Genomic DNA, 25,831 nt, shown 5'->3' on the forward strand with positions numbered 1-25,831 from the left:
AAGCACTGGCAAGGCACAGAGTGTAGGGCAGGACTCGGAGCACCAAACCCCAGAGTGCCTCGTGCAAAGGAGCTGCTCCCCTCTCCTCCCAGGGAAGAAGATAATGGATTAGAAGTACCTGCTGACTCAACTTGTCAGGACAATGCAGGTCTTTATCAGTTCCATGAGAGCAGAAGCCAGGCTTTCACACCACTCCACAGGCCCTCTATTGAATTAGTACAGTCTGGACCATAAAACCTACCCCAAAAATAACCCTTTTTCCTGAGGACACAGAATTTGGGTGACAGGGACCACACAGACAGCAGGTAGCTAAGAACTGTATGTTTATTTGCAAAAGAGACTGCTTTTCTACACTGGAAGCCAGCTTGTACCTCTTCCCTCTCCCTGAACACGGGGAAAGGCTCTTCCCAGAGTGACCAACTCTTGCTAAGCACAGGCTGCAGGGCCTCCCAGTTACACCAGTGACATCTGGCTGCTGGTGAGGCCGTGCCCAGAGGGCTCAGTGGTGGAACAGACGGAGGTTGGTGTGGATGAGGGTGATCCCCAGCTCGTTGCAGGCCTCGATCACGACGTCGTCGGCAGCCGAGCCCGACGGGGCGGCGATGAACTGCACCCCACTCTGCACAGACAGGGCAAGGATCAGAGGATGGAAACCCAAAACCCCCCTCAGAAGGAGCTGGCAGTCCCAGCTTTTCATCCACGTCCCACTGAACAAAGGCTTCCAGTCCCAAAGATGCTCTTTAAGGGAGCAGGGAGTTCTCTCTGCTGCTCAGAAATAACCCTAAAATGGTTCCTTTGGAAGCAACAGCCCTTGGCTTGATACTCCTAAATGGTTTAATAAACTTAATCCTCTGTTCATCCCAAATCAACAAAATGAGCAATGACTGGATAATTACTGTCCATGTGAGAGCTGTAACCACCAGGAACATCCTTCCCAGGATCTGCTATCCTAGTGCAGGGATTTTGCTCAGCAGTGCACACAGAATAAAAAGGACAAGCTTGGGCTGCACATCCATTCCCCAGGAGCCCCCCCAGCCTCCTGGAGCCACCCCAGCCTCCTGGCCTGCCATGGCCTTACCCGCTTGGCTCTGTCGACGTTATCCCTAAAAGGGAAGAAGGCGTCGGAGCTGAGGGACACAGCAGACAGCTTGGCAATCCACTGCTTCTTCTCTGCTTCTGTCAGCTGCTTGGGCACCTCTTCAAACATGGCCTGCCACTTCACCAGGTCCTCATCCTGCAGGCACGAGAAGGCAGCTCAGCCCCAGAGCACACAGCTCCCCCAGTTCCCTGCCAGGGGGATGAGTGATGGCCTCCCTCCAATCCCGGGATTTCTGCTCCATGACTCTGCTGCTGGGAACTTCATACCAGAGGGCTTAAAACACATCACCACCATCAGCTCTTTCTGCATCCTTTTAACTCCTTCCCTCTCCTCACCACAGGACCTGAGGGATTCCTTCTCTCCCTCCTGAATTCCAAGATGCTCTGCCTGCAGTGTGCTGCTCCATGAATGCCAGCAGGCATCTGGTAAATGACTTAACAGCAGCTCAGTTTATGATTCACCTTCTGAAACAGCAACTGATCCAGTTCTTACCCCTTTAAACAAGCAACTGTCACAAGGTGATTCACAAGGTTCCTAATCCAGCTCTTGGCTTTTGATACTTAAAAAGGAGATACTATTTTGTTGTCTCACTATGGCCTGTAACGGGAAGGTCAGAATTTTGGATGAGAATCCAAAGTGCCACACAAACAGCTCTGTGTGATGAGCCACTGACAGGGCAGGGAGAACTGGAACACCAGCTGGAGCTTTAACCCATCCTCACTGCTGGGAAGAGCCAGCAGCTGAAGCCAAGCTGCTCACCGAGGCACAGGGCAGGCTCCAGCTCCCGGGGCTGTGGCTGCAGTAGGGGAGGGACAAATCAGGACACTTGGCCAGCAGATGACCTTGGGGGGTGGATCACCATCACCGGGATGTCCCAGCTCTGGAGTCACCCATTCCAACACACCCCGGGTGTAACAGGCACAGAGAGCTGGTGTGGCAGGAGCCGTGCCGAGCGCTCACCTCCCCGATGGTGCCGGTGACGTACTGGTCGATGGCGTTGGAGACCTCGGCCCTCTTGACGCCCGCCTTGAAGCGCATGGCCAGCACGCGCGGGTGGTGCCGCAGCCACCAGCTGTTGGCCTTGTCCCCGGCCAGGCGCGTGCAGTGGATGCGCGACTGCTGCCCCGCGCCGATGCCGATCACCTGCAGAGCACACGGGGATCAGAGCTGCAGCACACACACCTCCCCCAGGCGAGCTGCTCCTCACCCGAAGGTGTAGGTGATGAGCAGGGAATGCCTGCAGGCCTGATGCTGTAAATTGCTGCTGTCTGCACTGCTAGCTCTTTGGAGCTGACAGTCACGCTCAAACACTGGTGTTCTTTCACCCTCCTAAATAACACAGCCCCAGCCACCAGTCAAAGCCTTAACCTCAGGAGAGGGACACAATTATGGCTTCCTGCCTCTTCTGGAAAGGGGCACTTCAGTCAGAGTGCCCAGGGCACCCAAACCCCACCATCTCTGTGCTGGGTCAGGCACAGAGCTTAACCACATCAGCTGAGAGCAGTTTGTCTGGCAAGGCTGATAAGGAAGTAAACCCTCTGCTCACTCAGGAATGCTGGTCAGTGGCACTGTGACATCCATGGATTGTCAAGGCCCTGCAGCTACCACACATCTCCTATGCTGCCACCTGCCAGAATCCAGGCTTTTTGAAATAGCTGCTGCTAACCCTGTTTAGCAGCACTTGTGCTTGATCTCTAACAGATGAGCAAAATCCACACAGTGGTTTCATGTCAAGGAAGCTGCTATGAAAGCACAGCACTGGCTCAGCTGTTGCAGCCAGACCCAGCCACCAGGGATGTCAGACCTGGGCTGGTAACTTTTGTCCATCCTGTGGGTCCCACTTCCCACTCCTGCCATTCCAGTCTGGAGATCTGACAGGAAACGAGTCTCTCCCATCATTTCCTGCTCAGCCACAGCTGAACTGTCTCCAGACTGTTCTCCAGGGACACAGTGCTGAGGCCTGAGGTGCTGGCCAGAGCCTCAGAGTTCCCAGCTCAGACTGGGACAGATGGTAAAGCCATAAGTAGCAGGCTGCCCTCAAAGAATGACTCATTTGTCTTCCCATTCATCAGGACACAGTGACTTCACCTCTTACCAGAACCATAAAACATCCTGCTGGATCCTGTTCCCCCAAGGAGCAAATGAAAGGCTTGGGAAGCCTGGGCTGCTATCAGATATAATCTGCTCAGCCACAACTGAAGTCACCAGTGTGTAATAAACCCACAGGGATATTGGTGGTACCACAAACACTGGACAGACACAGTTTCTTACAGTTCAGTGGCACCTTGCCCCTGACAAACACTGCTGATGTCCAACCTCTGCCCTCAACCCACCCACTTACACTTCCAAGGGACCCTGGACCCACAGGAGCTGGACAGCAGCTGCACACTGGTGTGTTACCACTTCCACAGAGGTTTGTCCTCCCTCCCTGCACCAAGGAGAGGGCTGCCTGTGTCCCACAGCACACAGGAACTGCCACCCAGCCCTTCACAGTGGGACTAGGCTAAGGCAGGCATTTCAGCTGGGGATGCAGGTGTTGGAGAGTACCCCAGACTGACTGCTGCTAGCTGGGGCCAAAATACCATGAAACATCCCCAAGTTTCTAATGTTGGGGTGTCCTGTGTCCTCTCCCAGCCAGAATGGTGTCTCAGTTTTCATCATGTCCCTGTGAGCTGTGGCCTGGCACTCCTGTGATGGAATAGGGTGCTCTGCTGCCTGTCAGCATCCAAGAACCTTTCTAAAGAGCCTTTTCCTTTCCTCTGTGGACCACCCAAAGTATTTCACTTTTTTGTGACCTAAATTTTGTCAAGAGACGAGTAACTAAATTTTGGCTTGCATTCAACAACTCCTAAATGGCAGGGACTTTGCACTTCAGCTGATCAAAGTGATGCAGCCTGTAAATTCTTCCCAAGCATCCCCACATCTGCAGAGCTTTATCTGTAACACTGCTTCAAGCCATTGTTTTGCCTTTTTTTTTCAAAGCACAGGTTTTGATGGAACACTGCTGGGGAAGATTTTCCTCAATCCAGCCTGGAATTTCTGGTCTAAAGAAGAGAAATCAGTAGGTTTTAGCTTTTCTGCTTAATAACACACCTTCTAGACTTATACCTGCATCTCCCCTCACACTGGCCTGCACCTATTCCCTGCCTTTTTCACTTGATAAAATCCTTCTTCCTACACCTCATCACTCCCTGCCCCACATGGTGCCCTTCCCCCCCAACAAAAACAGAGCCAAACCTTCAAAATCCTCCACAAAGGAGCCATTCCCCCCTTTCCTACAGAAAAATTAATTATGTTTCTTTCAGAGCCTCATCTCCTGGGAATCCAAAAGTGCTTAAGCAGAGCCTATTAAGTGTGAGCAGTGAAAGGAGACAGCAGCACAGGGTGAGTAGAAAAAAAAAAATAAAAACCTATCACTTAATAGAAAAAAGATTGGGTGAAAATTAAGAATTACTTGACTAAGAACACTTTGATTCACAGGAGAGTCAAACACACTCCATGGCTGGAATGCTGTGCAACAGCACAGAGTGGATGAGATGGATAATGCCCAAAGGATTCTTGCAAAATGATCCAGAGTGGTCTGGGTTTACTCAGATTTACCCTGGATAATGAATGAAAACAAAAAAAACCCTAAAGACACTTGGAAATATAAAAATCTAATAAAGGACTTGACCATTGGGAAGACAAACAAAACAGGGAAGTCACTGGAAAAGCATAAGGTAAATTAACAGCTTTGCTTTATGGTACTGTACAGAGAATAAAGAAAGAATAATTTTAAATTGCTAATTTAAAACATGATGGTGCCATTAAAGCAAGTGTAAATCAACGTGGTACAAGCTGAAAGTCAGCCAGAACAAGTGGAAGTGTTTATTGCAATTAGTGGCAGCTGGCTTCCTGCAAATGAAGTGACACTCAGGTCCAGAATGCTTCCCACTCCACACCTTCCTGGATGCACTAACACAGCTACCTTGCTGGAAGGGCTGATGTCTCATACAGCAGAGATTCCCCAGGCATCCCTATTTCTTAGGGAGGCTGAAATAACTCCTGGGAAGCAAGCTGGACTTGCCAGGCTTGGCTGATGTAACCCAGTCCAGGTGAGACCCTGGAGGAGCAGATGAAGAGCAGCACTGTGGAAGGTGCTTTCCACATGAAATCTGCAAGCCCCTGTGCAGCCCAGCCAGCTGAGTCCCTGCCTGCCCAGGCTGCTCCCTCCTGCCCCTCCCTTCCATGTGGTACATCCATTACCACACACACTGGAAACATCTGCAGCACCACGCTCAGCCCAGACCTGCAAAAGCACTGAGGAGAGTGGAAATTGCTGCTGTGATGAGGAGAAAGGAGCAAAGACAGGGACACCTTTGTTCTGGGGCTATGGGATCTAACACTGCTGAGTGCAGAAAATCATTTAAAAACAACACCCAAGATAAAGCAGAATAAAAGACAAATGCTGGATCTCCAGAGACATCACCTGAGGAACCACAGAGCACACAACCCCAGGAAGTCCTGTGAGACAGCACTGCAGCCTCTTCAGGCTGTACCAACAACCTGACAAACACATCAGTGCCAATGGAGAGCACTGCAGCTCAGTCTCTACCTGTAGGATTCACTCTGATCCATTTTGCTGATTTATGATGCACTAAAGCTCAAAAACATTCTGTGTATTTTCCTTCTGTATTTTTTTAAGCAATCCAGGCCTACTGAAAAACTTCCATGGAGACCAAAGAGCCAGCTAAACAGCACCATTACAAGATGATCTGCTGGGCAACAACAAAACTTTCAGTATATTTACATCAACTTTTAGAGAAATTATTTAGGCTGAGCACCTGGTGACAACTTTGAAAGAATGGACTTTTTTAAAATTCAAGATTCAAACTGAAAGAGGGGAAGTTTAGGTTAGGTGTTAGAACGAAATTCTTCCCTGTGAGGGTGGTGAGACCACCAGAGAAGTTGTGGCTGCCCCATCTCTGGAATTGTTCCAGGCCAGGCTGGACAGGGCTTGGAGCAACTTGGGATAGTGGAAGGTGTCCATGGCAGGGAGTGGAATGAGATGGGCTTTAAGGTCCTTTCTGGCCCAAAACCTCTGTGTGACCATATGATTCATAATCCAAATTACACATTTTATAACGCCCCTATAAATTCCAACATCCATCACCAGCTTTTTAAAAAAGTACAGTCAGGGAAAACAGAAGATTCTATTACCCCAGAGGAGTGAAAAAAGAAAGCATATCTAATCTTTCTAAGGAAAAAGTGAAAACAAAGAAGCATTTGGACAGTCAGAACCCAAATGGAATTTCCTAAGGCTCTACACTGACTACAACACACCCTGAGAAAAATATGTGAAAGAACACAGTAGTTAGCAAGAAATGACTCAAGGCCACAGTGCAGAAGCCCATAAGAACTTTTCCAACCCCACCAACGAAAGAGCCAGCCCTGCCATGACCACGAAAAAACAGCAAGGTTTTGAAGCAGCACCTTGAGAAGCAACTGAAGGGCAGCTCCTCTGGCCCTGCTCAGCAGCTCCCCAGGTGCTGGAGGGTTCTCCAGGGCTGTGAGCAGGGGCTGGGGGAGCCCTGCTGCAGCTCCCTACCTGGCCATCCTTGGCGTAGCAGACCGAGTTGGACTGGGTGTACTTGACAGCGATGCTGGCCACGATCAGGTCCCGCACCGCAGCCTCGGGCAGCTGCAACAGAGCACCACTGTCAGCACCACCCTGGGCCACACACAGGGAAAACAAGGCAGCTTGGCCAATTACCAGCCAATTCTGTTCAGATTAAAGCCCATAAATGATTGGTTTGGCAGCTGATCTCCCAACTCGCAGGGGTAAGACTCAGTCTCAGGGGGTTCCATCACTGGCCTTCAGCCTGAAAACTCCTCTGCATTCCCTGCCAGCAGAGGTGCTCACAGGCAAAAAGCAGGACCACAACAATTAGAACAGCTCCCAAAATCTGTATTATTTTTAAGTTCCATTCCTAATTTAGGAAAACTATTTTTATTACCTCAATGTCTGAACTTGCTTCTGAGCCCATGACTAATTGTGTGCTCATTAATGTCTGATCTCATTCTCATTAAAAAAAAACAGAGACAAAGAAATCACTGAAAACTTTCTGGTGATGTGGGCTCTAATTGCTGAGCAATTGCAGCCAGGCCAGAGTTTATACAACACCATGCACACAAAAGGGTGAGGTAAACAATGAGTCAGGAGATGTGATGGATCCTTAGGATACAGCTGTCTCACCATAAAAAATTGCACATGGCAGCTTCCTGTTTACAAAGAGTATTTACAAATATTGTGGTAGTCTGAGATAATGGGAAAGGTCCAGCTCCTCTTATTTATCCAAGGAATCAAAACAAAGGAAAGCTACCTTGATTTACTCAAGTATATTAGGTCCAGAAAGTTTATTAAGAGCCAGTTAAACCCTATTAAAATCCTTTAGGAGCTCTTGAAATTGCCCAGTGGTAAATCCCCTGCTGAAGGCACAGCAGCTCATTCACTCCAGGTGCCTTTAAGCTCAGCCCTCTCCCACACTCACGTTTTTGTTCTTGGTGACAATGTTCTTGAACAGCGAGCGGTCGATGACCGCGTTGTTCCTCTTCTGCATCAGGTTCAGGCCGTAGAGGGTGCGCACCTCCAGGTCATCGGGCTCGTACTGGGGATCCATCTGACAGCCAAAGACAGCCCAGTAAGGCACCTTCACACCAGAACCTACAGTATCACAGCTTCCACACAGAGGGGACAAACATGCACACACACACAGAGCCTTCCAGAGAAAGGCAGGAATATTTGGAGCTGCTTCCTACATGCCTCCAGCTACACCTCCCAGCCCTCTGTGCCATTCAAGGACAGTGAATGTGATTCTTTCCAGAGCTGCACTCTCCATCAGAAGGCAACATCCCCATCCCAGCTGGAAGCACAATTAATTTACACAATTGTGTAAATTAATTTACACAATTAATTTAACCCAGGGATCAGGTTAACTGGAACTGTGACACTGCACTCAGGTCCACCCATGCATGGCCTTACTCAGAATTCTGGGAGCCCTAGCTGAGGTTTCAGACAGGAAACAACCCAGACTAAGGTGACCAGCTCTAAATAGGAGTGTACACATGCTTTATGTGGTTTTCCTAATCCACTAAAATGTTTCAGACCAATCTTCCTTAGCACTGCTCTGCATTCAGCCCTGAAGACACAGGCTTCACCAACGTGACCTCATCCGTGCGAAGTTAATTGAATTCCAGGAGGTAATCAGCTGCCAAGACTGTCTGCAATTTCATTCCTTCTTGCCTGGAGCTCCTGAGCCATCTTTCTCCAGCTCCCCTGGCAGCTACACTACAATTGCAACTTCAGCTAAGCCTTGGATTTTCTTTTTGTGATGCTACAGTGATGTTCTCTGCTCATTTGTCTCTCACAGGCAGCAGAAATAGGACTTGACAGCAATCTGTGATCCCTGAGTCATGTTCACCAAAACTGGGTGATTTCAGAGTCCCAACAATCACTGCAGGAACTAGGAAGGCACCCTGACACTGGCTTGACCACAGAATATGAATACTGCTTGACAAGCATGCTGGCTGCAGTGTGTGAAGGTCCCAAGTGTCTGTGCCTCCAGCTCCACCCCTGACTGGAGCAGGGGTACAAACCTGCAGGACACAGTAAGCACCGTTCTTCTTTTTGGAAAGGATTTTGAGAGCTTCTTCCTCATAGCCAGGAGCCACCACACCATCAGACACCTGCAACACAGAGAGATTTCAGCTTCCACAGGAGAAAAATGAAACGGGGGCTAAGCCTGAAAGCTGCACCAGGCATTTCCTGCACTGAAAACATACTTCTCTTGGGGTCTGTCTGTATCCTACAACAGCAAAAGCACTGTTACAGTATGGGTTTCAGTCCTGGAAACAAAAACCAGCAGAGCATTGTGAGCTCCTGGCAGAAGTTAGTAAAAAGCATCCCACATCCCTCTACTCAGAATGGAACTAATAACTAATATCCTCCTCCAGGGGGAAACAGCTTGACCATGACATCCCCACTTCTCAGCCCTAACAGTAAACGTGGCTTAAAATCCAAAACATCCTTATTGCAACAGTGACACTCCTGAGGAGGCAAAAACCCTGGAAAAGGAGCTGTTAAGAGCATGGAAACTGAGAATTTACATTCATCAGTGCCAGAAGCAATACACAACTTCCACATTTGTGCCTTACAGTGTGGGTGAGGTTTTTCTCATTTTCAGCAGCACTGTACCAAAAGTTGCCCTCACAAACCAGGTAAATACGCTCTTCCATTTGCTTGGCATCATAAAATCACAGAATGGTTTGGTTTGGAAAAGGCCACCTCACTCCATCCTCCTGCTGTGGACAAGGACACGTCCCACTAGAGCAGGCTGCTCCAAACCTAAAAGATTCTGTGATTCTATGGAAAAAGCACAGCCTGGGAAGTGGCAGGTAGCAACCTATTTCCAAATCCCTGCCTTGGGCAAGGGGCTGGCCATCAGCAATGCAGTCCTCCTTTTCTGCCATGACAGCTGCTCAACCAGACATTTGTGACAGCCTAACCAGGGCTCCTTTCCTGAGGTTTGCAATCATCTTGTGGAAAGCAGCATTTCCAGCTCTGCTGTTTCACAGGCTCCAGCACACAGCCAGGTGATAATTGGTAGGAAAAAAGAAGTATCTAAAGACTGGTGTAAATTCTGCACTCCAGATAACAGGATGACACAAACAGCCCATAAAAAAATCCTCTTGGTAAAACGGGTCAGTTTCCAACAAAAAGGCTGTTACAAACCAATGGCTGCATCTGAAATGATTCTCCTTGACACCCTGGAATGATGTGCTGCTGTCACTGACCTCTCTGGAGATGATCTTGGCAGTAGCCACGTCACAGACATCAGACAGGGCAATGAAGTCACCAAAAGAGGACATCCGATCAGCACCTGAAAAATCCTGATTTTACTCACCTGTCAAACTTCAGCATCAGACAAAGAACACCCTCCACTCCTACAGTCCAGTCAATTGCTGTGAGAGCTAAGAATTTAATCCCACAGAAAAAAAATAACAAAAAAGAGGCCATAAAAGCAACAAGGATGAAAAATCCTACCTCAAACACATGGACCTTTAAACATTCCCACAGTTCAGATATTCTTCCTTCTTCACTGCCTCTGTCAAAGCTCTAACTCTGTAATGACTACCTCCAGCACTGCAAGCAGCCCAGCTGTACCCTTGGTGGCAGGAGGACAAGGAGAGGCAAGGATCACACAGAAAGATATTAGATGGGAGACAGTTGGAAAAAGAGGAAAGCTTTTAGATGGCTATGCTCCCACCTGGCTTTTCCTGCAAGAAAGCAGATCCAGAAATGTGGCAAATTTTTTCTGCTTTTGTTTTAAAATAAGTATTTTCTATTTAATGGCATAGCTAAGGTGAAATCAATTCCCATCACAAATGCTGCACTACTCAAGAAGGTCAATTCTTCTGTCTCTGCCATTCTAAGGGTTTATTTTTCTAGCAATCATGCAATGGTTTTGTGAGAGCAACATTCAGGGGTGGTCTGTGAAAAATGAACCCAAGCCAACATGCTCCTTATCAAGTCTGCCTTGTTTTTTGTAATCTCTGCAGATTTTCTAAGAATGCCATGGAAAATGAGAGACATAGCAAAGTATCTCAGCTAAGCAGAGGAAGCTGGTTTTGTTTACCTTTTTAGCTTTTTTTTGGTGAGCTCTGCAGTACAAAAGCATTTTAAAAAAACCCATCAAATACCAGACAGAAACATATCTACTCCAGTTAAATATTCCTGAGCAGCCAATGCTGAGTGTGCTACCAGCACTGCTGTTTATCCAGATCCTTTAGTCAAAGCCCCATATATATGTGTGTGTATGTGTGTGTGTGTGTGTGTGTGTGTGTGTGTGTGTACAAATTTAAATTTAAAAATATATCATCTTACAGGTCTTCTATATTCACCAAGGAACAGAACCCAAACTAAACTAATTTTAGCTCTTTGGAACCATATGCAAGGGCTGCTCTCTTGGAAAGCAACTTCTGACAGACAATCAGGAAGATCCTTATGGAGAAAACCCTTCTGAAGGAGGAGTGTGGTGCACAGGGAAGAGCAGGGCAAGAGCTGAGGATGCTGCTCAGGTGCTGAGCCCCGAGCTCAGCTCTTTGCTGTGGTTATTTGCAGCCCTCACCTCTGCTCCGGGCGTAGGCAGAGGCCAAGGGCGTCAGGGTCTTGTGCAGATCGTGCACCATGCACACTTGGGCCTCCTCCTCGCTGAGCGGCACTCCAACAGCAGCACCTAGTGGGAAACACGAGCCAGGGCACTCCAGCTGCCCGGGCCTGCCCCCAGAGCCGGGGAGGAGCAGGGCCCAGCCTACCTGCGGGACTGACGTGCTTGAAGGAGGCTGCGGCCGGAATGCCCAGCGCCTGCCTGAGCTCCTTCACCAGCTGCCAGGCATTGAGGGCATCGCAGAGGTTGATGAACCCGGGGGAGCCATTCACCACTGCAAACACAGCACAGGGACACGTGAAGGCAGGCAAAGCCCTCTCCCCAGAGCCTGGAGAGCCAGCACAAAGGATTTCCCCAGAGAGCACTCAAATCACTCCAAATTCTTCTTGTTCAATGACCCTGGCTCCTCAGCAACTGGTGGAGTGCCCAGAAACCCACACCAAGAGGAAAGGCCACTTACATGTCTGCTCTCAAAACGTTTTGCTCTGGCCCTGAAAGAACTGCTTGTACTGACATGGCAGCACTGTGAGTGTTTCAGGAGACTGGAGGACAAAAGATCATTTCAACAATAATCCAGATTCAGGAGGAATGAGCATAGTGTTGCTCTGCTGCCATACTGGCAGGCAGACTTGCAAGCAAATCAACCTCCAGTGCAGGAATGGAAAAGCTTCCTAAGAGGTCCCAGAACTGAAATGGGGAAAATGCTGCAACACAAAGCTCCACTGCTTATTCAGCAGGACAATGCCCACACACATTGAAAGCAGTCTCAAGAACAAGAGTGGCCAGACTTTCCCTCCAAAACAGGGTTTTCCCTCACTACAACCATGCTGTGGCAAGTGGCACACCCTTGTAAAACACCACAGAGATACACCAGACCTGTCCCAAATTTTCAAGTGGAATTAGTATCCCTTCCTGCTGCCAACATCAGCAGATGCAACATTCTACAAACCCAAGGTAATAACCCCCCTGCTCAAATTCATCAAAGAAAGAAAGACAAAAAAAAGAACCACACCAATTTAAACCTAGAGAAAAACAGCTAGGTTTCTAGGCAGAGTAAACTGACACAAAAAAAAGGGCGAAGATACTAAACAAAGAAACTTGCAAGTAGGAAAGCATCTTAAAAAGATGATGAGGTTTTCCTTTGCAAAATCAGGATCTGTCATGCAGAAAGTACACTACATAAATCTGTTCAAAGCACCTTGGACACACAATCTTACAGAAACAGAGAATATGGAGTTGCAATTGATCTTGTGGGGCTCAACAATGCAGCTTTCCTGTCTCATACAGCTCAACTTTTAACTGCAAAGTTAGTGCCTCTCAGCAACAAAGCAGCTGTCCATCCCCTGGACTAAGGAACAAGATGCTCTTTCAAAGACATGCCCAAGCACCTCCACTCCCAGCTATCCCAGAGCTCCCTCCAGGCCAGCAGAGCTGAGGCCTCACCTGTCAGGGGCAGTTTGGGGCTCGTGGTGTAGAGCTGCGCAGGACTCTGGTGAGGGTTCATGCCGTACCTCAGGGGCAGCTGCGACACTCCCTTGCTGTACTCCTTCCTGAAGTAGTCAGAGATGGCTGCATCGTACTGAGCAGTGTGGGTGAAGGCCTGGGGACACAACAGGGGACACCTGTCAACTTAGAAACATCACCGTACAGAGGATTTGGTGTTTAAAGGGGTAAAGAACCTCTTTCTACACGAGCCTTGCCCAGCCCTGAACGTGACCAACCTTGAGTGCCAGCAGCCGCCGGGTTTCCATGGCAGTGTCTTTGTCCCTTGAGGCTGCCATCTCTTTAGCTACTGCAGCGTAGTCTGCAGGGTCACACAGCACTGTCACACGGGCGTGGTTCTTGGCAGCTGCCCTCAGCAAGGCCACTCCCCCTGCAAGAGAGGGGCACGGCATGGAGCGCTTCCCTCCTGGACACAGCACTATCAGGGGGCATGGAGCACTTCCCTCCTGGACACAGCACCATCAGGGGACATGGAGTGCTTCCCTCCTGGACACAGCACCACCAGGAGCAGGGAGTGCTTCCCTCCTGGACACAGCACTATCAGGGGGCATGGAGCACTTCCCTCCTGGACACAGCACCATCAGGGGACATGGAGTGCTTCCCTCCTGGACACAGCACCACCAGGAGCAGGGAGTGCTTCCCTCCTGGACACAGCAGCATCAGAGGGCACAGATGAAGCCAGGAGGGGACGAGCACCATCACTCCTTTGTGCCAGATGAATGTGTCCCCCATCTCCAGCACAGAGAGGGGTGAGAGTGCTCTTCAAAATGCTCAAGGCTGGTGGCTTTGACTCAATCTGCTGGTGAAAGTGCACACTGACTGGGCTTGGCAGACCCAGGCAGAGCTGCAGGGGCAAGGGAACAGGATGTGATGAGCAACTGGGTGTCTTGGTTTGAAATTTCCAACCTAAGACACTGAAGGGGCAAGAATGTCTTCTGACAGCACAGCCACATCCCAAAGAAGATGGCTGTCCCCACACATGGTTTAACCACCATCCTCTGCACACTGGGTCTGCAGAAAGATTTGCTTTCATGCTGCCACACAACAGAGGTTCCCAAATGTCTCTGCAAATAATAATGACTCTTGCCCAGGTCCTCTGTGTGAGATAAAATGCCACACTTCTCCCTTCAGTCTGACTGCACTGCTATTGCAACTCTTTAAATCATACAAGATAGTAGGCTGCTGCAAAGGAAAAGTAGAGGTTGGCATTGCTTCATGCAGAGCAAGTATTACCCCATAAAACATTTAATAGAGAGCTCTGCTGGGCATCATTTGGACTAAACTACTGCAAGAAAATCCAATCCCACTCCAAGCACGTGGCACAGAACTGTGCCTGTGCTGTTCACAGGCTGCCAAGCAGAGATGCTGCAGTGAAGGCACAGCAAGCCTTTGGGGTTAATAACCAGCAGCAGGAGCAAACATGCTGATGTCCAAAGCAGGAGTCCATGCTTCCCACCTCAGCTCCTGAGTATTCTCCCACACATTCAGACCAACCCCTTCCCTTCTAATGGCCTCCTGCAGAGAAGTTCTCACTCATCCTCAGAGCACTTCCAGTGGCTCGGCTCTGCTCTCCAAAGCTCATGTCTTTTAAAATTTCTATTACACTGTCATGCTGCAAAAGAGGTTTAGTGTGCTCTCCATGTTCCAGCAGGAAGCATGGTCCAGCTGGCCTTTCCTAGCACAGCTCCCAGGCTCCTTTAGGGCAGTGCATGACTTGCCCCCCATGCAGCATGCCTTGCCAGCCTGTTATGGACACTTTAATTGCTCAAAAGCAACGAGGCTTACCCAACTATGCCTTCAGCCTGCTCCTTGCAGCTCCTGAGCAGACTTCCTTTACAGGTGTGCAAAGAACACCAAACAAAAAGAGAAGAGCTGAGACCACTCAGAGTTCAGAAGCATAGTCTGTCTGGAAAGCAGATTTACTTTCCCTTCAACTTACCAATATCAATCTTTTCCACTGCATCCTGTACAGTCACACCAGGAGAAGACACGGTCTTCACAAAGGGGTACAGGTTGCACACTACAACTCTGAGAATTGAGGGGAGAAACTGGGTTACTCAGCAAGAAATAAAAGTGCCAAACTGGGCTTGGCAAGCACAATCACCAGTGATTTTATGGTCTTGTCTCTTAGACCAGGGACCAGCATAAAATGCTGTGGCCAAGAGTGGTGCTCAGCCCAAGGGCAAGTGATGGTACAGTGCATTATAACATTCAACTGAACTCTGTGTATCAAACAATGTCAGAATCACAGTTTACAGCAACCAAATTGAAGGAGGAGCTTTTTTAAATGCAAGTGCCTAAATATAAGTGTTTAGTGATTTTGATGCACAGCTTAAGCCATTTCAAAGGCTTCAAAATGGGCTCTCAGCAATACTGAAAATGGGCATCCACCAGTTCTCAAAAGAGAGTAAGCACCCAAGAAAGGTCCATTGCAAACAAAATCCAACTAATCTAGTTTTCCACAACTTTTCCAAGAGCAGAAAATGACCTATATGTCACCTTGTGGACTTTTAAAATACCAACAATATATGAAACACGAGTGTGCAGCCCAAATGCCATAAAGCTTCTGTAGCACATGAAAGCAGGGGAGAAAATCGACTTTTCCCTCTCAAGCTAAGACTGGACCTTACTGGAATTAGTTTTTCCATCTGATCTAGAAGCCTGTCTGTATTCCAGCAAGCATGATGTAATAACTTGTCTGTCCCATCCTACCAGAGCCACAGGAAGTGCAGTGAAAGGAAATATTTGTTCTGACCTTCACGAACAGGGTTTTTAATCCAAGAGAATTAATTTACTCTCTTGATCTGAGTACATGAAGGTGTCAAACTCCAAGGCACGCTCAGTGTGGCACAGAACTGCTGTGATGAGTTCCCTTGTGTCCACCTTACAAGATTCCTTTGTTCCCACTCCCTGTGAACTCCAGCAGAAGGGATAATAAGCTTCCAGGATGGCTTTCAGAACCCCCCGTGTCTCTCAATTTCCTACAATGTCTTTCATTGTCCCTTGTGTTTCTGATGCCCCCTTCCCCCTGATCCATTCATGCTCCTAACCTGCTGCAAACCCTCAGGAACCTGTGGACTTTAACACTGCTAATGCTTTTACCTGTGCAAACCAACACCATCAATATCAGGCTTTCCTTCACTGACTTGGATATGCAAATTTTATGCAACTATGCAAAGGCAGTCCTGCTGAGGATCAGCTACTTCTGCTTTTTGCAAGAGAACCTGAATCCAAATTACCAGTCTGGATGCAAGTGCACCATAAGTCACTGATGTAAGGGCACATTATTCCCCCTGCAATTCAGCAGAGCCTGCTTTAATATGCAGCATGCTCTGAAGAGCCACCACTGCTGAGCCATCTAAGAGGATTCCTGCGGTTTTAAATTTCAGGTTTTCAAATTCAGCCCAGAAATCCATCCATCAATTTCTAAAAGTAATTTTAAAACTCCAGATGCATTCTGGCCCACAGTCACACTGCACCTCCCACCCTGGCTACACCTACAATTTGCTATGTCCAGCTCAGCCATTTGCTTCTGAACCAGGAGCTACTCCCTGATGTACAAGTGGTTATTCACAAGCAGTAGCTGGATGCTAACACCAGTTAGTTACACACAGCCCCTAACTGCTCTGTGTGATTGAACTAAGTAAACACATTCTAACAAAACTGAAAAAACCCTACACTTTGGTACATAGTGCACAAAGCTTGTTACTTCAGCTTCTGGATGCAGCTCACTTGCTCCCACGACGGCTCTCAAAGTTTAAGTTTTCTGTCTCTTATCTGTGTGTTTTCTGTCTGAACAAACGCAGCGTTCCTGACCCATTTTCCGTGTCTATTCTTTATTTATGTGTTGAAACTCAGTAAACATTATGCAAATATCAAAGGGTATATTTACTAAGCAAGCATTTCAAAATCGGGAATTGCCATCTGATCAGACACGTGGAACCAACCTGAGGGAAGATGAGCCAGCTTCAAAAGTACTGAACTCAACTCTGCAACACGTGTAACGTGGCCCTACGCTGACTGAGTGTAACGTGTCAAATTTCCCAGGGAACCAGCAGAAATTCAGACCTCTGAGCTCCCTGTGGAAACCACAACATCACTTTCTTGTTTCAGCTTTCTCTTACTACAAGTGGAGAAGAGGCTCCTTTAGAAAATTTTATTTTTAAATACACAGTATGTCCTGCCAGGGCAAAGAAAGGAGACTGCAGATCTGCTGGTGTGCAGAGGTTACAATTCCTACTGCTCCCCTTCCTTGGTGTTGACTGAGCTCTGCTGTTGGTTTTTGATTACTGATGGATTGCATCACATCCCCCAACATTTACCTTACAAGGCTGAAATCCTGTTTCTTCATATCAGCATTATCCTCTGGAATATTGCGAGCCAAGATGCCTAGTTGCAAAAAACAGTGCAACTTCATTAAAAAAAGAATTAAATCATTACCAGATTTTTAATTCAACATCTCCCTTCACACTGTGCTTTTGTCCTGAGCCCTTCTATCTTAATTTTTTTTCATTTTAGTTCAGACAGCACCCTCAGACCTTGCTCCTTTATTACAGTTTACAGTCTTTGGCTGTTCAAATTCCATGCTAACAGGTGGAATGCTAAATCCCAGAGTACTCCAAATACTGACCAGCAACCTCAACAATGCACTTTCTAAGCACTCAGTTGCTACCCTTAAAAACAGAAACCATCATCAAGGACTTTGGAGGAGAGAAAAAGGGTGCCTGCCCTATGAGACAAGGGAAGCAAGAGAGGATGAGCAGTGCAGGTGGGGTCTAGGAACTCAGAGAAACATGAGGGTGACAGGCTGGCACAGTGTGAGGAGCAGCACACTCCTGTGTTCAGGGTCAGGGGAGATTGTCTCCAGCCCTCATGTACGATGGGCAACAGGCTCCACTTGAGGTACCTCAAGCCCAGCAAGAGGAGATGAAAGAGCAGATGCATTAATGTGCAGGCAGACCAGACATCAGAGACCCTCGCTACTGAAGGGGAGTCAGAGAACATCAGAGCATGCAGCAATCACCCCTAAAGCCCACGCTGCTGCGTTCCTTGTGCTGCACTCCAGACCCACCCACGGGCTAAACTCTGTGCAGCTGACTCTGCAGAGGCATTTACAGAGAAGCTCTGTCACTTATAGCCCCAGGGAGAGAGCTCTGCTGGCTGCAGAGGTGCCAGCATTGCAACAAGGAGGTAATTCAGCCACCCTGCCCTTCTCCACCCCGTGGCTTTTCACCTCTCCTTCTGCTCCCGGAGCAAATCTGTTCTCATTACTCAGGTCTTCCACACAAAAGGCATCTGTCAACTCCTCCTTCCCACCCTCCCTGAGAGTGAAAGGTGTATCAGCAGAAACATACCAGCATGGACGGCAGGATGAAGGGTTTTCACACGCCCGCCCAGCATCTCAGGGAAGCCTGTCAGGTCCGAGACATCTCTGCCCAAGAAGAAAACACACGTGCCATACTGACTTTATCTGGAGGTTAAATGACCAAAAGCAAAGAAAATGTACAGATTTCACTACAAAACCTCCCTATGCCAAAGGGGCAACAACTGCATCTCCCATGGATGGAAATAGAGTTCATGGGTCACACCTAACTAAGTAGCACAGCTTGAATACACTGGAATAACCCAGACAAGCAAACCCCAAGCCAAAATGGTTTGCAGAGAAAATGGAAGGCCATGTGGGGGTGCTCTCCCTCCCAGCTTAGTTTCACTCCTTGTGACTGTTTAGGGTGGTAATAACAATAATGAGGGAAGGGGAAATGTCAGCATCCTTTGCTGCAGGCTTCACTGACAGCACAGCCAAGGAAATAAGTCAGAGACACAACCAAGGGCTGGGTAACAGCGAGCTCTGGAGGTGATGCAGATTCGTGCTGATGTGTCCCAGGGGCCAACCACTGCGTTCACAGGGAGCACAAACACAGTCAGCCACCTCTCCTGCCAAATACTTGACTTTTTTTCATCACTGCACTGAAACCCATTCTTATTTGGCCAGAGCTGCTTTTTTTTAATCACAGCATGGAAGAAACCAGAACAAATTTCCCCAGAATCACGGGCTAAAACAGCCAGTGATTGTATGTGACCTTTTTCCAACAGTGGATACATAACACTTAAAGGGCTCCATATCTGCATTAAGTGATTGTGCTGGGAAAATTATTTGTGACCAGTGAACTCCAGTGAGCTTTAACATGTTCCTGACACATCCATGCTGTCCCAGGACCAGGCAAAAAGATCAGCTTTCACCTGGCTGTGAGGAGCAGCACTCAGGGCAGATTAAGAACATCAAGGTAAGAGACTGTCCCGTGGAAAAAAAGCTGGCTCGAGGCAGACAAGGAATCCAAACAAAAAGCTCCTCACAGTAACACTCCTCAGCCTCAGCCAACAGACCCGTAGACAAAATGGTTCTGAAGTTTGCTTTGGGGCAAGCTTTTCTATTTTTGTTGTTGTTTTTGAAGGGAACACTTCTTTCACACCAGCTTTCACTCATTTTTGTTCACAGAGAAAACAATGTAAGCAACCTCAGGGCCCGAGAGAGCATTTCTGGCGGTGATGTACAGGGGAGTGTGTGTACCTGACCGGCAAGCCAGCATCCCTCAGGGACTTGGCCGTTCCTCCGGAGGCAATCAAACCCAGGCCAAGCGCATTCAGGCTCTTCGCAAACTCCACCAGGTTGGTCTTGTCAGAGACGCTGAGTAAAGCTGGCGGGCGGGAAGAGCACGAGTGTTTGAGTTGTAACGGCGGAACTCAGAAAACAACAGGATTAAGCTTTTATAAGTTGCGTAGTTTAGCAGCTCATGCCGTGCCAGGTGCCCGGGGAGGGGAAGGGCAGCAGCACCAGAGCCCCGCGGCTCTCCTCAGGGGAAGCCGCCCCTCATGCGAGGCCACGGCCTCAGGGCGCGAGCCCGATCGCCTCAGCGCCCTCCCGCCGGCCGAGCCGTGCCCCGGGATCGAGGGACACGCACAGCGCCCGCCCGCCCTCGGCCCCGCGCGGGAGCCGCCGCTGAGGCGCCTTCCGGGGCCGCCCTGCCCAGCCGCGCCGGCGGCCATGGCGGGGCCCTGCCCAGCCCTCAGGGACACCCGCCCGCCCCGCGTTACCGACCGAGCTGCTGCCGCGCGGCCATGGCGCCGTCGGTGCGTGCAGGAGGGCGCGGAGGCCGGGAAAGGACGAGCGGCGGCGGCCCGGCGGGATTTGGGCGCACGGGGGCGGGAGGCGGAGGGGGCGGCCCGGGCGGGGCGGGGAATGGAGGCAGGCGGCGGGGTCGGGTGGCGGGCACGTGTTTTGTGGGACACACGCGTGTCCTGGCACGGTGAGGGTGCCCCGGAAGGTGAAGATGCCCCGTGGTGTTGTGTGGGCGAGCGGGTGTTCCTGCTGCTCGGGGCGGGTGTGCACGACAAGAGACACACACATACACATACACTCGTAAATCTGTGTGCATTGCTGTGTGTACCGCACAGAGGTACATGTATGTGCACACACACACACGCACATACAGAGTGTTCGGTGGTGGGAAGCCCAGCCTGGCACACAGGTGAAAAGTGAGGTGCGGGTGAGGCAAAACCTCCTCACAGCGGAAGGTGGTGCAGTAAGGACCATTCATTTTTTTCCAGGAGTACTGACAGGAGTTTCACCTGTGGAAAGTCCTCTCGCAGAGCTTCCACACAGGCAAAACGCTCATTTATGAAGTCTGAGGTAAAAAATCATTTGCAAGTAGCAAAATTATGCTTTTCTTTGTTTGTTTTTTATTTGTCTCCTTAAGGGGAGCTTTTTTCCCCTCTGTGGGCCTCCAAATTTCCTGATACTCCTTATGAAAGTGCTTTGTTTGTTTTCCTGCTAGCCTGTGGTTCACAGGTAACACTGACTGAAGATGTTGGCTTTGACTGGTTAAAACCTCTGCTGTGCCCCTGTGCACCCCAGCAGGGTTCAGCTGCAGCTCTGGGACTGCACAGGAGAGCTCTGCAGTTAATTTGCAGCACAAGCCCTGGCCCCACCTGGTAATATTGAATCAGCAATTATGTCAGCACCGGCAGGCACCCCTGCATACTTCTGTCACGTTTTCATGGGCCACACAGGGGTTCGTTTACACCTGCAGCTCCCAGAGCACTCAGGCTGCGTTAGGCTCTCCACTCGCTTTACAAGAGAAGGAATAAATGGAAGTTTTTAGCTCTTGCAGGCAAAAAGGTGGGCAGTGCAAGGAAAAGTGCAGCTGGAAGGCCCAGACACTTGGCTGTTGTGATTTGTGAGTCTCTGGGCTTGGGCAGGATTGTCTGTGTGAGGAAGAGTAAGCCAGAAATACCAAACATACTGAATAAACTCTGTGTGTGTATTACTCTCAGTGGCAGCTAGTGACAAGCAGCAATAAATTCCTGCTCAGAAGGTGGCTGGGGCCAAATGAAAATATGCTGTTAAGTGGTACGTGAGCACTATCATTATGAACATACACACTTTGGAGAGAATAAAAGTTGTGCACAGAGTACAGCTGATTTGGTGATGATGGATGTATGGGCAAATGAACAATTTGACAGAGCACTGCGTTTTTGTCCAACTTTGGAGTGACTGTGTGTTCCAGCAGGGTGCCTGGTGGCCCTGTCAGCCTGTGTACAAGGACAGGGACGCTGCTGCCTTCAGACAAACAGTGGGAGGGACGTTATCAGGGTCAATAATGGCGTTGGCTCTGTTGTCTGTCCAGCAGTTCATTGTCCCTTGGCACCTGAGGTGAGGTTTCTGTTTGTGCAGGAGTGGCAGGGGGTGGTTTGAGCTTAATCCCTGTCCCAGCACAATTTTCTCTTTGCACGGGCACAGGGTGCCCAGAGAAGCTGTGGCTGCCCCTGGATCCCTGGAAGTGCCCAAGGCCAGGTTGGATGGGGCTTGGAGCAGCCTGGGATAGTGGAAAGTGTCCCCGCCATGGCAGGGGGTTGGAACTGGATGAGCTTTAAGGTCCCTTCCAACCCAAAGCATTCTGTGATTCTGCATCCAAGAAGGGTTGTTCTGCTGTGTGCTAAAGGAGTGTCTGGATTTGGATGTGATTGATATGTCCTGATTTGGGGATGGCTTTGCAGGGAAATCAGACAGTCTGCCTTCCCAGAGGTTTAGTTTTGCTTTATAGAGCTCAATTTTAATTGGTTTTGGTGATGTTTAAAGGATATTCAAATACCCTGTGCTCTGCTCATGTCCCATCATTTATTCAATAGGAATGAGGTCTCATTGGAGCTTTTTCCTGGTGTTTTAAAGCATTTCAGAAGCTCGTCCTGAGCCAAGAATGCAGAAACATCATATTGGAAATAATGGGAAGAGGTAAATGCTAGAATTACAAATACCACATTAAGGTTATTTCTAAATCATACTAGGGCCTACATCCAAGAAAGAAAAAGCAGGCTTGATAAACACTGTGCTCTGCTGTGTTAATAAGGAGAAGTAAAAAGAGCTTGAAGCTGAATAGAGGCATACAAAAGGGATGCTGTTGCTGGTGTTAGGACAATACCCTAGATTCCCTTCTCTTTAAGCTGTAGGGAGCAAATGGTGCTTTTTAACTTGGCTCTGAGTCTCTGTTGTGAGTCTGTTTTCTATTGTTTTCATGTAGCAGACCAAGAAGGGTGTAGAAAAACAGGTCACTTTGGCCGTTGATTAATTTGTTAGGGTAGGAAGCAAACAAGGTAAGATTCTCCAGCTGCCTGCAGCTGCCTGTGGGCTAGCAGAGGGTGGGCTGGGCCTGCCAGTGGACAAGGAACACCCAGCCAAAAAGTAGGAGTCCATTCAAAGTGGATTTCTGTGCCTGGCCTGGTTTGGGGCTTCAGAGATGAAGTGTCATGGGTGGTGAGCATTACACCAGTGCTCTGATCTGGGTCTGTCTTAGCCCAGGAAAGGTGTCTCACCATCACAAGGCTGCTTTGGAAAAACATGTTATTGTGGGCATCTCTGCCTGTATGAACACAGTCCTCAGCTTTGAAATTCCCCATCCTACCAAGCTTAGCTTCCTTAAGCAGGCCCTGCTTTAATTTACATCCCTCCCCACGCCTTTCCTCAACCACCCCTAGCCTGTGCTGTGCTCTGTGTTGCCCTCAGGCACAGGTTGTGGTATTCAGCACGATGTAAGACAAATACACCTCTGTCCTACTCAAACTCCTCTTTTCTTCCCTGGCAGTTATTTAAGTGGGAAGCAAGGAAGTATATTGTTCTGATATCTGCTGTCTCCCTTGAGGATGCTGTTTTCCAGGCACTGGGCCTCAGTTTCTCCAGTCTTGCAAGCACTTCTTTATGCCCCTTACTGAGTGTTATGGTATTGCTTACTGCTAAAGGCTCCTGGAGGCTTCAAGTGCCCTGTCTCAGATGCTGCACAGCAGTAGAGGTGGGAGTACAATGAATCCAGGCTGCTTCTCCAGGGTTGCTGCTGTATGCAGGCTTTTGGTTTGTCTGCCTTTTGCTCTCAGGGTTCATGAGAACTTCAGGGTAAAATCTTCTTGGTTTCTCCTTCTTGGTTTTCTCCTTGGTGTATTCCAGGAGAAAGAGAGCTGCTAAGTATTGCCGTGTTGAACCTTGTTCAAGAGCTGCATCACACTGCCCGTGCCACTCGCTGTGAGGTAACTCTGGGGTAGCTTCAGCACTGAGCTGATGAGCAGGCTGGCCAGGAGTGTTCCACAATAACAGAGAGGCTCAAGAGCCCTGATGCATTCTGAGTTTCTTTTTCAGCCCTTATCAGCTCGGAGCAGCTTTTGTTTTACTGTGCTCTCGGAGGTCCCAGTTAAATCACATCCGTGCTGTGCCGGCTGCTGGCTGTCGCTGTAAATCCCTGCTCAGGGTCCCACGGAGCTGCTGAGGTGACAGTGAGCCTTCAGCTGAAGCTCAGACACACCAAAGAGCTCCGCACGTTCAACTTGACCTGGGGTGTGAAGGTCACATCCCCTCTTCACTCGCCAACACCAGCGGTCGCATTTCCCAAACCTGTGATATCAATGCCTAATGCCTTTCCTGCAAAAGAACCAATTTCCTTGTAATAGAATAAATATTGCAGATTTCAGCCTGAGTTCTTCTCCTAATGCTCTGGGTTATGAATGAGACCCAAAGGTGCATAAACTGAAGGACGATTTATTTTCTGAACGCTCCCATTCCTTTCCTCCCAGGGGCTGGTTCCTGTCCAAGCATACAAGGAAAAATAATACCAAAAAAATATGAAATAGTTTCTCTTGTTGGCAACTCAGTGCCTTCTCTGTGATCTGAACCCCACACACAGGCTGTGGGTGGACAGGTCTGTTTGCAATTGCAAATATGGGGTTTGCAGTATAAAAAAAATCCCATCCACTTTGAGGTTCCTTGCCTTGTCAGGCTGTTTGGGTGAAAGGAAGAAAGAGAAAAGAAAAGAGGAGGAAAGAAAAGAGGAGAAATATTTTGTTCGGGTATTTTTGCCGTAAATGCAAAGAAATAACTTTATCCACAAATAACAGGCTGCTTTACCTTTTCACAGCACCATGGAATCCCAGAATGGTTTGGGTTGGAAGGGACCTCAAACTTATCTCATTCCACCCCCTGCCATGGGCAGGGACACCTTCCACTATCTCAGGCTGCTCCAAGCCCCGTCCAACCTGGGCTTGCATCCAGGGATGCAGCCACAGCTTCTCTGGGAAATCGAAATCACGGATTCATCGGTGTCTCCCTTTGCTCCCAGCTCTTTGGACACCAGTGTTTGTGTCCCTGGGTGAGAGGGCTGCTGCTGGGAGAGCTGTCCTGCCGGGAGAGCTGTCCTGCCGGGAGATCTGTCCTGCCTGATCCCGCCGGGATCCTGCCGGGATGCTGCCAAATGTGCAGGGAAGCGGCTCCCACTAGAGCGCGCTAGGACAGCTAAAATGGAGCTGGTTTTCTGCTGGCATCGGGGTGGAACCATCAAGGATGCCTATCTAAGGAACAGTACTTCTGGTTTTCAGCAGGGATTCTGGCTGAGTTCCCCGTCTTTTGAGTACATTTCCCTGGATGAGTGTGCAGCAAAGCCAGCTGTAGCTGCCTTAGAGCACTGAGGTTTGGGCTGGGACAAGTGCTGGCAAAAACCTGTTGGAAAGTCCTGGCCTGGACAGAGGACAGGGAGAAGCTTTGTCCTCAAGGCCTGTCTCATCTCACAGTCCCTTTGTTTGCTGCTCTGCAAGGCAGAGGAAGTGGAAATCTGTCCCATTGCTGGTCTGCTGTTGTCATTTGTGTATTTTGAAGCTGCCCCTAACAAACTTGCCCATCTTCACAGGAGACTTTCCTGCCTCCACCCAGGCCCTTAGACCCCTGTCTGCTACCCTTGTTTGCTTCATGTTTGCTTAATTAGCCAGCTGGAGCTTAATTCCTTTCATGATCCACGGTCTAATACATAAAGATGACAGTGACATGAATCTTGGCTTAGGTTTCAATTTGCATGTTAATTCCTTGTGGTTCCCCAGATAGCTGGAATTTGCTCCAACAGGATCTGGGAGATGATGAAATGGGCGGGGTGCTCTCCTGTGTCCCAGTGAGGGCCTGGAGCCATAGGTGACATAGTTTTACTGTCCACCAGGCACCATCTCTGGTAGATCTCCAGCAAAAAGCAAAGCAAAGCAAAAATCCTCGATGAGGAGCTTTTCTTACTACAAAATGCAAACAGAGTCATGGCTCTGGTCGTTGAGAAGCATCTGGAAATCAGTGAAGCCTGGTGAGAGAGCCTGCAACAGATTAAGAAGGAACAGAATGATTTTACATAGCAACCCAGCCCCAGTCATCTCTGGTTCACAAAACCCTCGCCACACGTATCTGGAGAAGAGAGAGACTCCAGGCAGGGAGGGAACAGTGATTTCCCTGAGTGGCAGACAAGCCCACGTTGGCTGTGAAGGGTTTAGGCACAAACCCCATCGCTCCCTGGGACTCATCTTTCTGTGTGACATCCAGGAGCTGGCTTACAGGGAAGGAAATGCTGCGAGCCTGTGTTCAGTTCCAGCACTCTGGGGGAGACCGAGTTCCAGGCTCACGGGAGACTGACAGCAAACACAGGCAGAGCTGCCATTTTCCTGAAATGCCTGAAAAAGC

At 49.0% G+C, this 25,831-nt stretch overlaps 1 protein-coding gene and 2 long non-coding RNA genes across 3 annotated transcripts; 2 read left to right on the forward strand and 1 right to left on the reverse strand.

Annotated features, from left to right (window-relative positions):
- Nucleotides 1-310: 310 nt before the first annotated feature.
- Nucleotides 311-20,031, reverse strand: ATIC (5-aminoimidazole-4-carboxamide ribonucleotide formyltransferase/IMP cyclohydrolase). The gene is made up of 16 exons (XM_064433588.1): nucleotides 19,904-20,031; nucleotides 19,376-19,502; nucleotides 18,162-18,238; nucleotides 17,130-17,196; nucleotides 14,747-14,835; nucleotides 13,026-13,177; nucleotides 12,748-12,904; nucleotides 11,453-11,578; nucleotides 11,266-11,373; nucleotides 9,932-10,017; nucleotides 8,735-8,824; nucleotides 7,630-7,758; nucleotides 6,687-6,779; nucleotides 2,060-2,242; nucleotides 1,079-1,234; nucleotides 311-619 (listed from the first exon to the last, which is right to left on the reverse strand). Exons 1-16 carry the CDS (start codon nucleotides 19,923-19,925, stop codon nucleotides 500-502), a joined length of 1,782 nt encoding a protein of 593 aa, XP_064289658.1. The 5' UTR covers nucleotides 19,926-20,031; the 3' UTR covers nucleotides 311-499.
- LOC135308537 (uncharacterized) lies at nucleotides 3,604-4,942 on the forward strand. The gene is made up of 3 exons (XR_010368944.1): nucleotides 3,604-4,160; nucleotides 4,405-4,483; nucleotides 4,580-4,942. It is a non-coding gene; the product is annotated as an uncharacterized LOC135308537 (long non-coding RNA).
- Nucleotides 20,032-20,123: 92 nt separating the features above from the next.
- On the forward strand, nucleotides 20,124-23,816 carry LOC135309404 (uncharacterized). Its single transcript, XR_010369674.1, has 2 exons — nucleotides 20,124-20,494; nucleotides 23,489-23,816. It is a non-coding gene; the product is annotated as an uncharacterized LOC135309404 (long non-coding RNA).
- Nucleotides 23,817-25,831: the final 2,015 nt, after the last annotated feature.

This window comes from Passer domesticus, chromosome 10 (genome assembly GCF_036417665.1).
Source record: "Passer domesticus isolate bPasDom1 chromosome 10, bPasDom1.hap1, whole genome shotgun sequence".
In the NCBI taxonomy this organism is placed as follows: Eukaryota; Metazoa; Chordata; class Aves; order Passeriformes; family Passeridae; genus Passer; species Passer domesticus.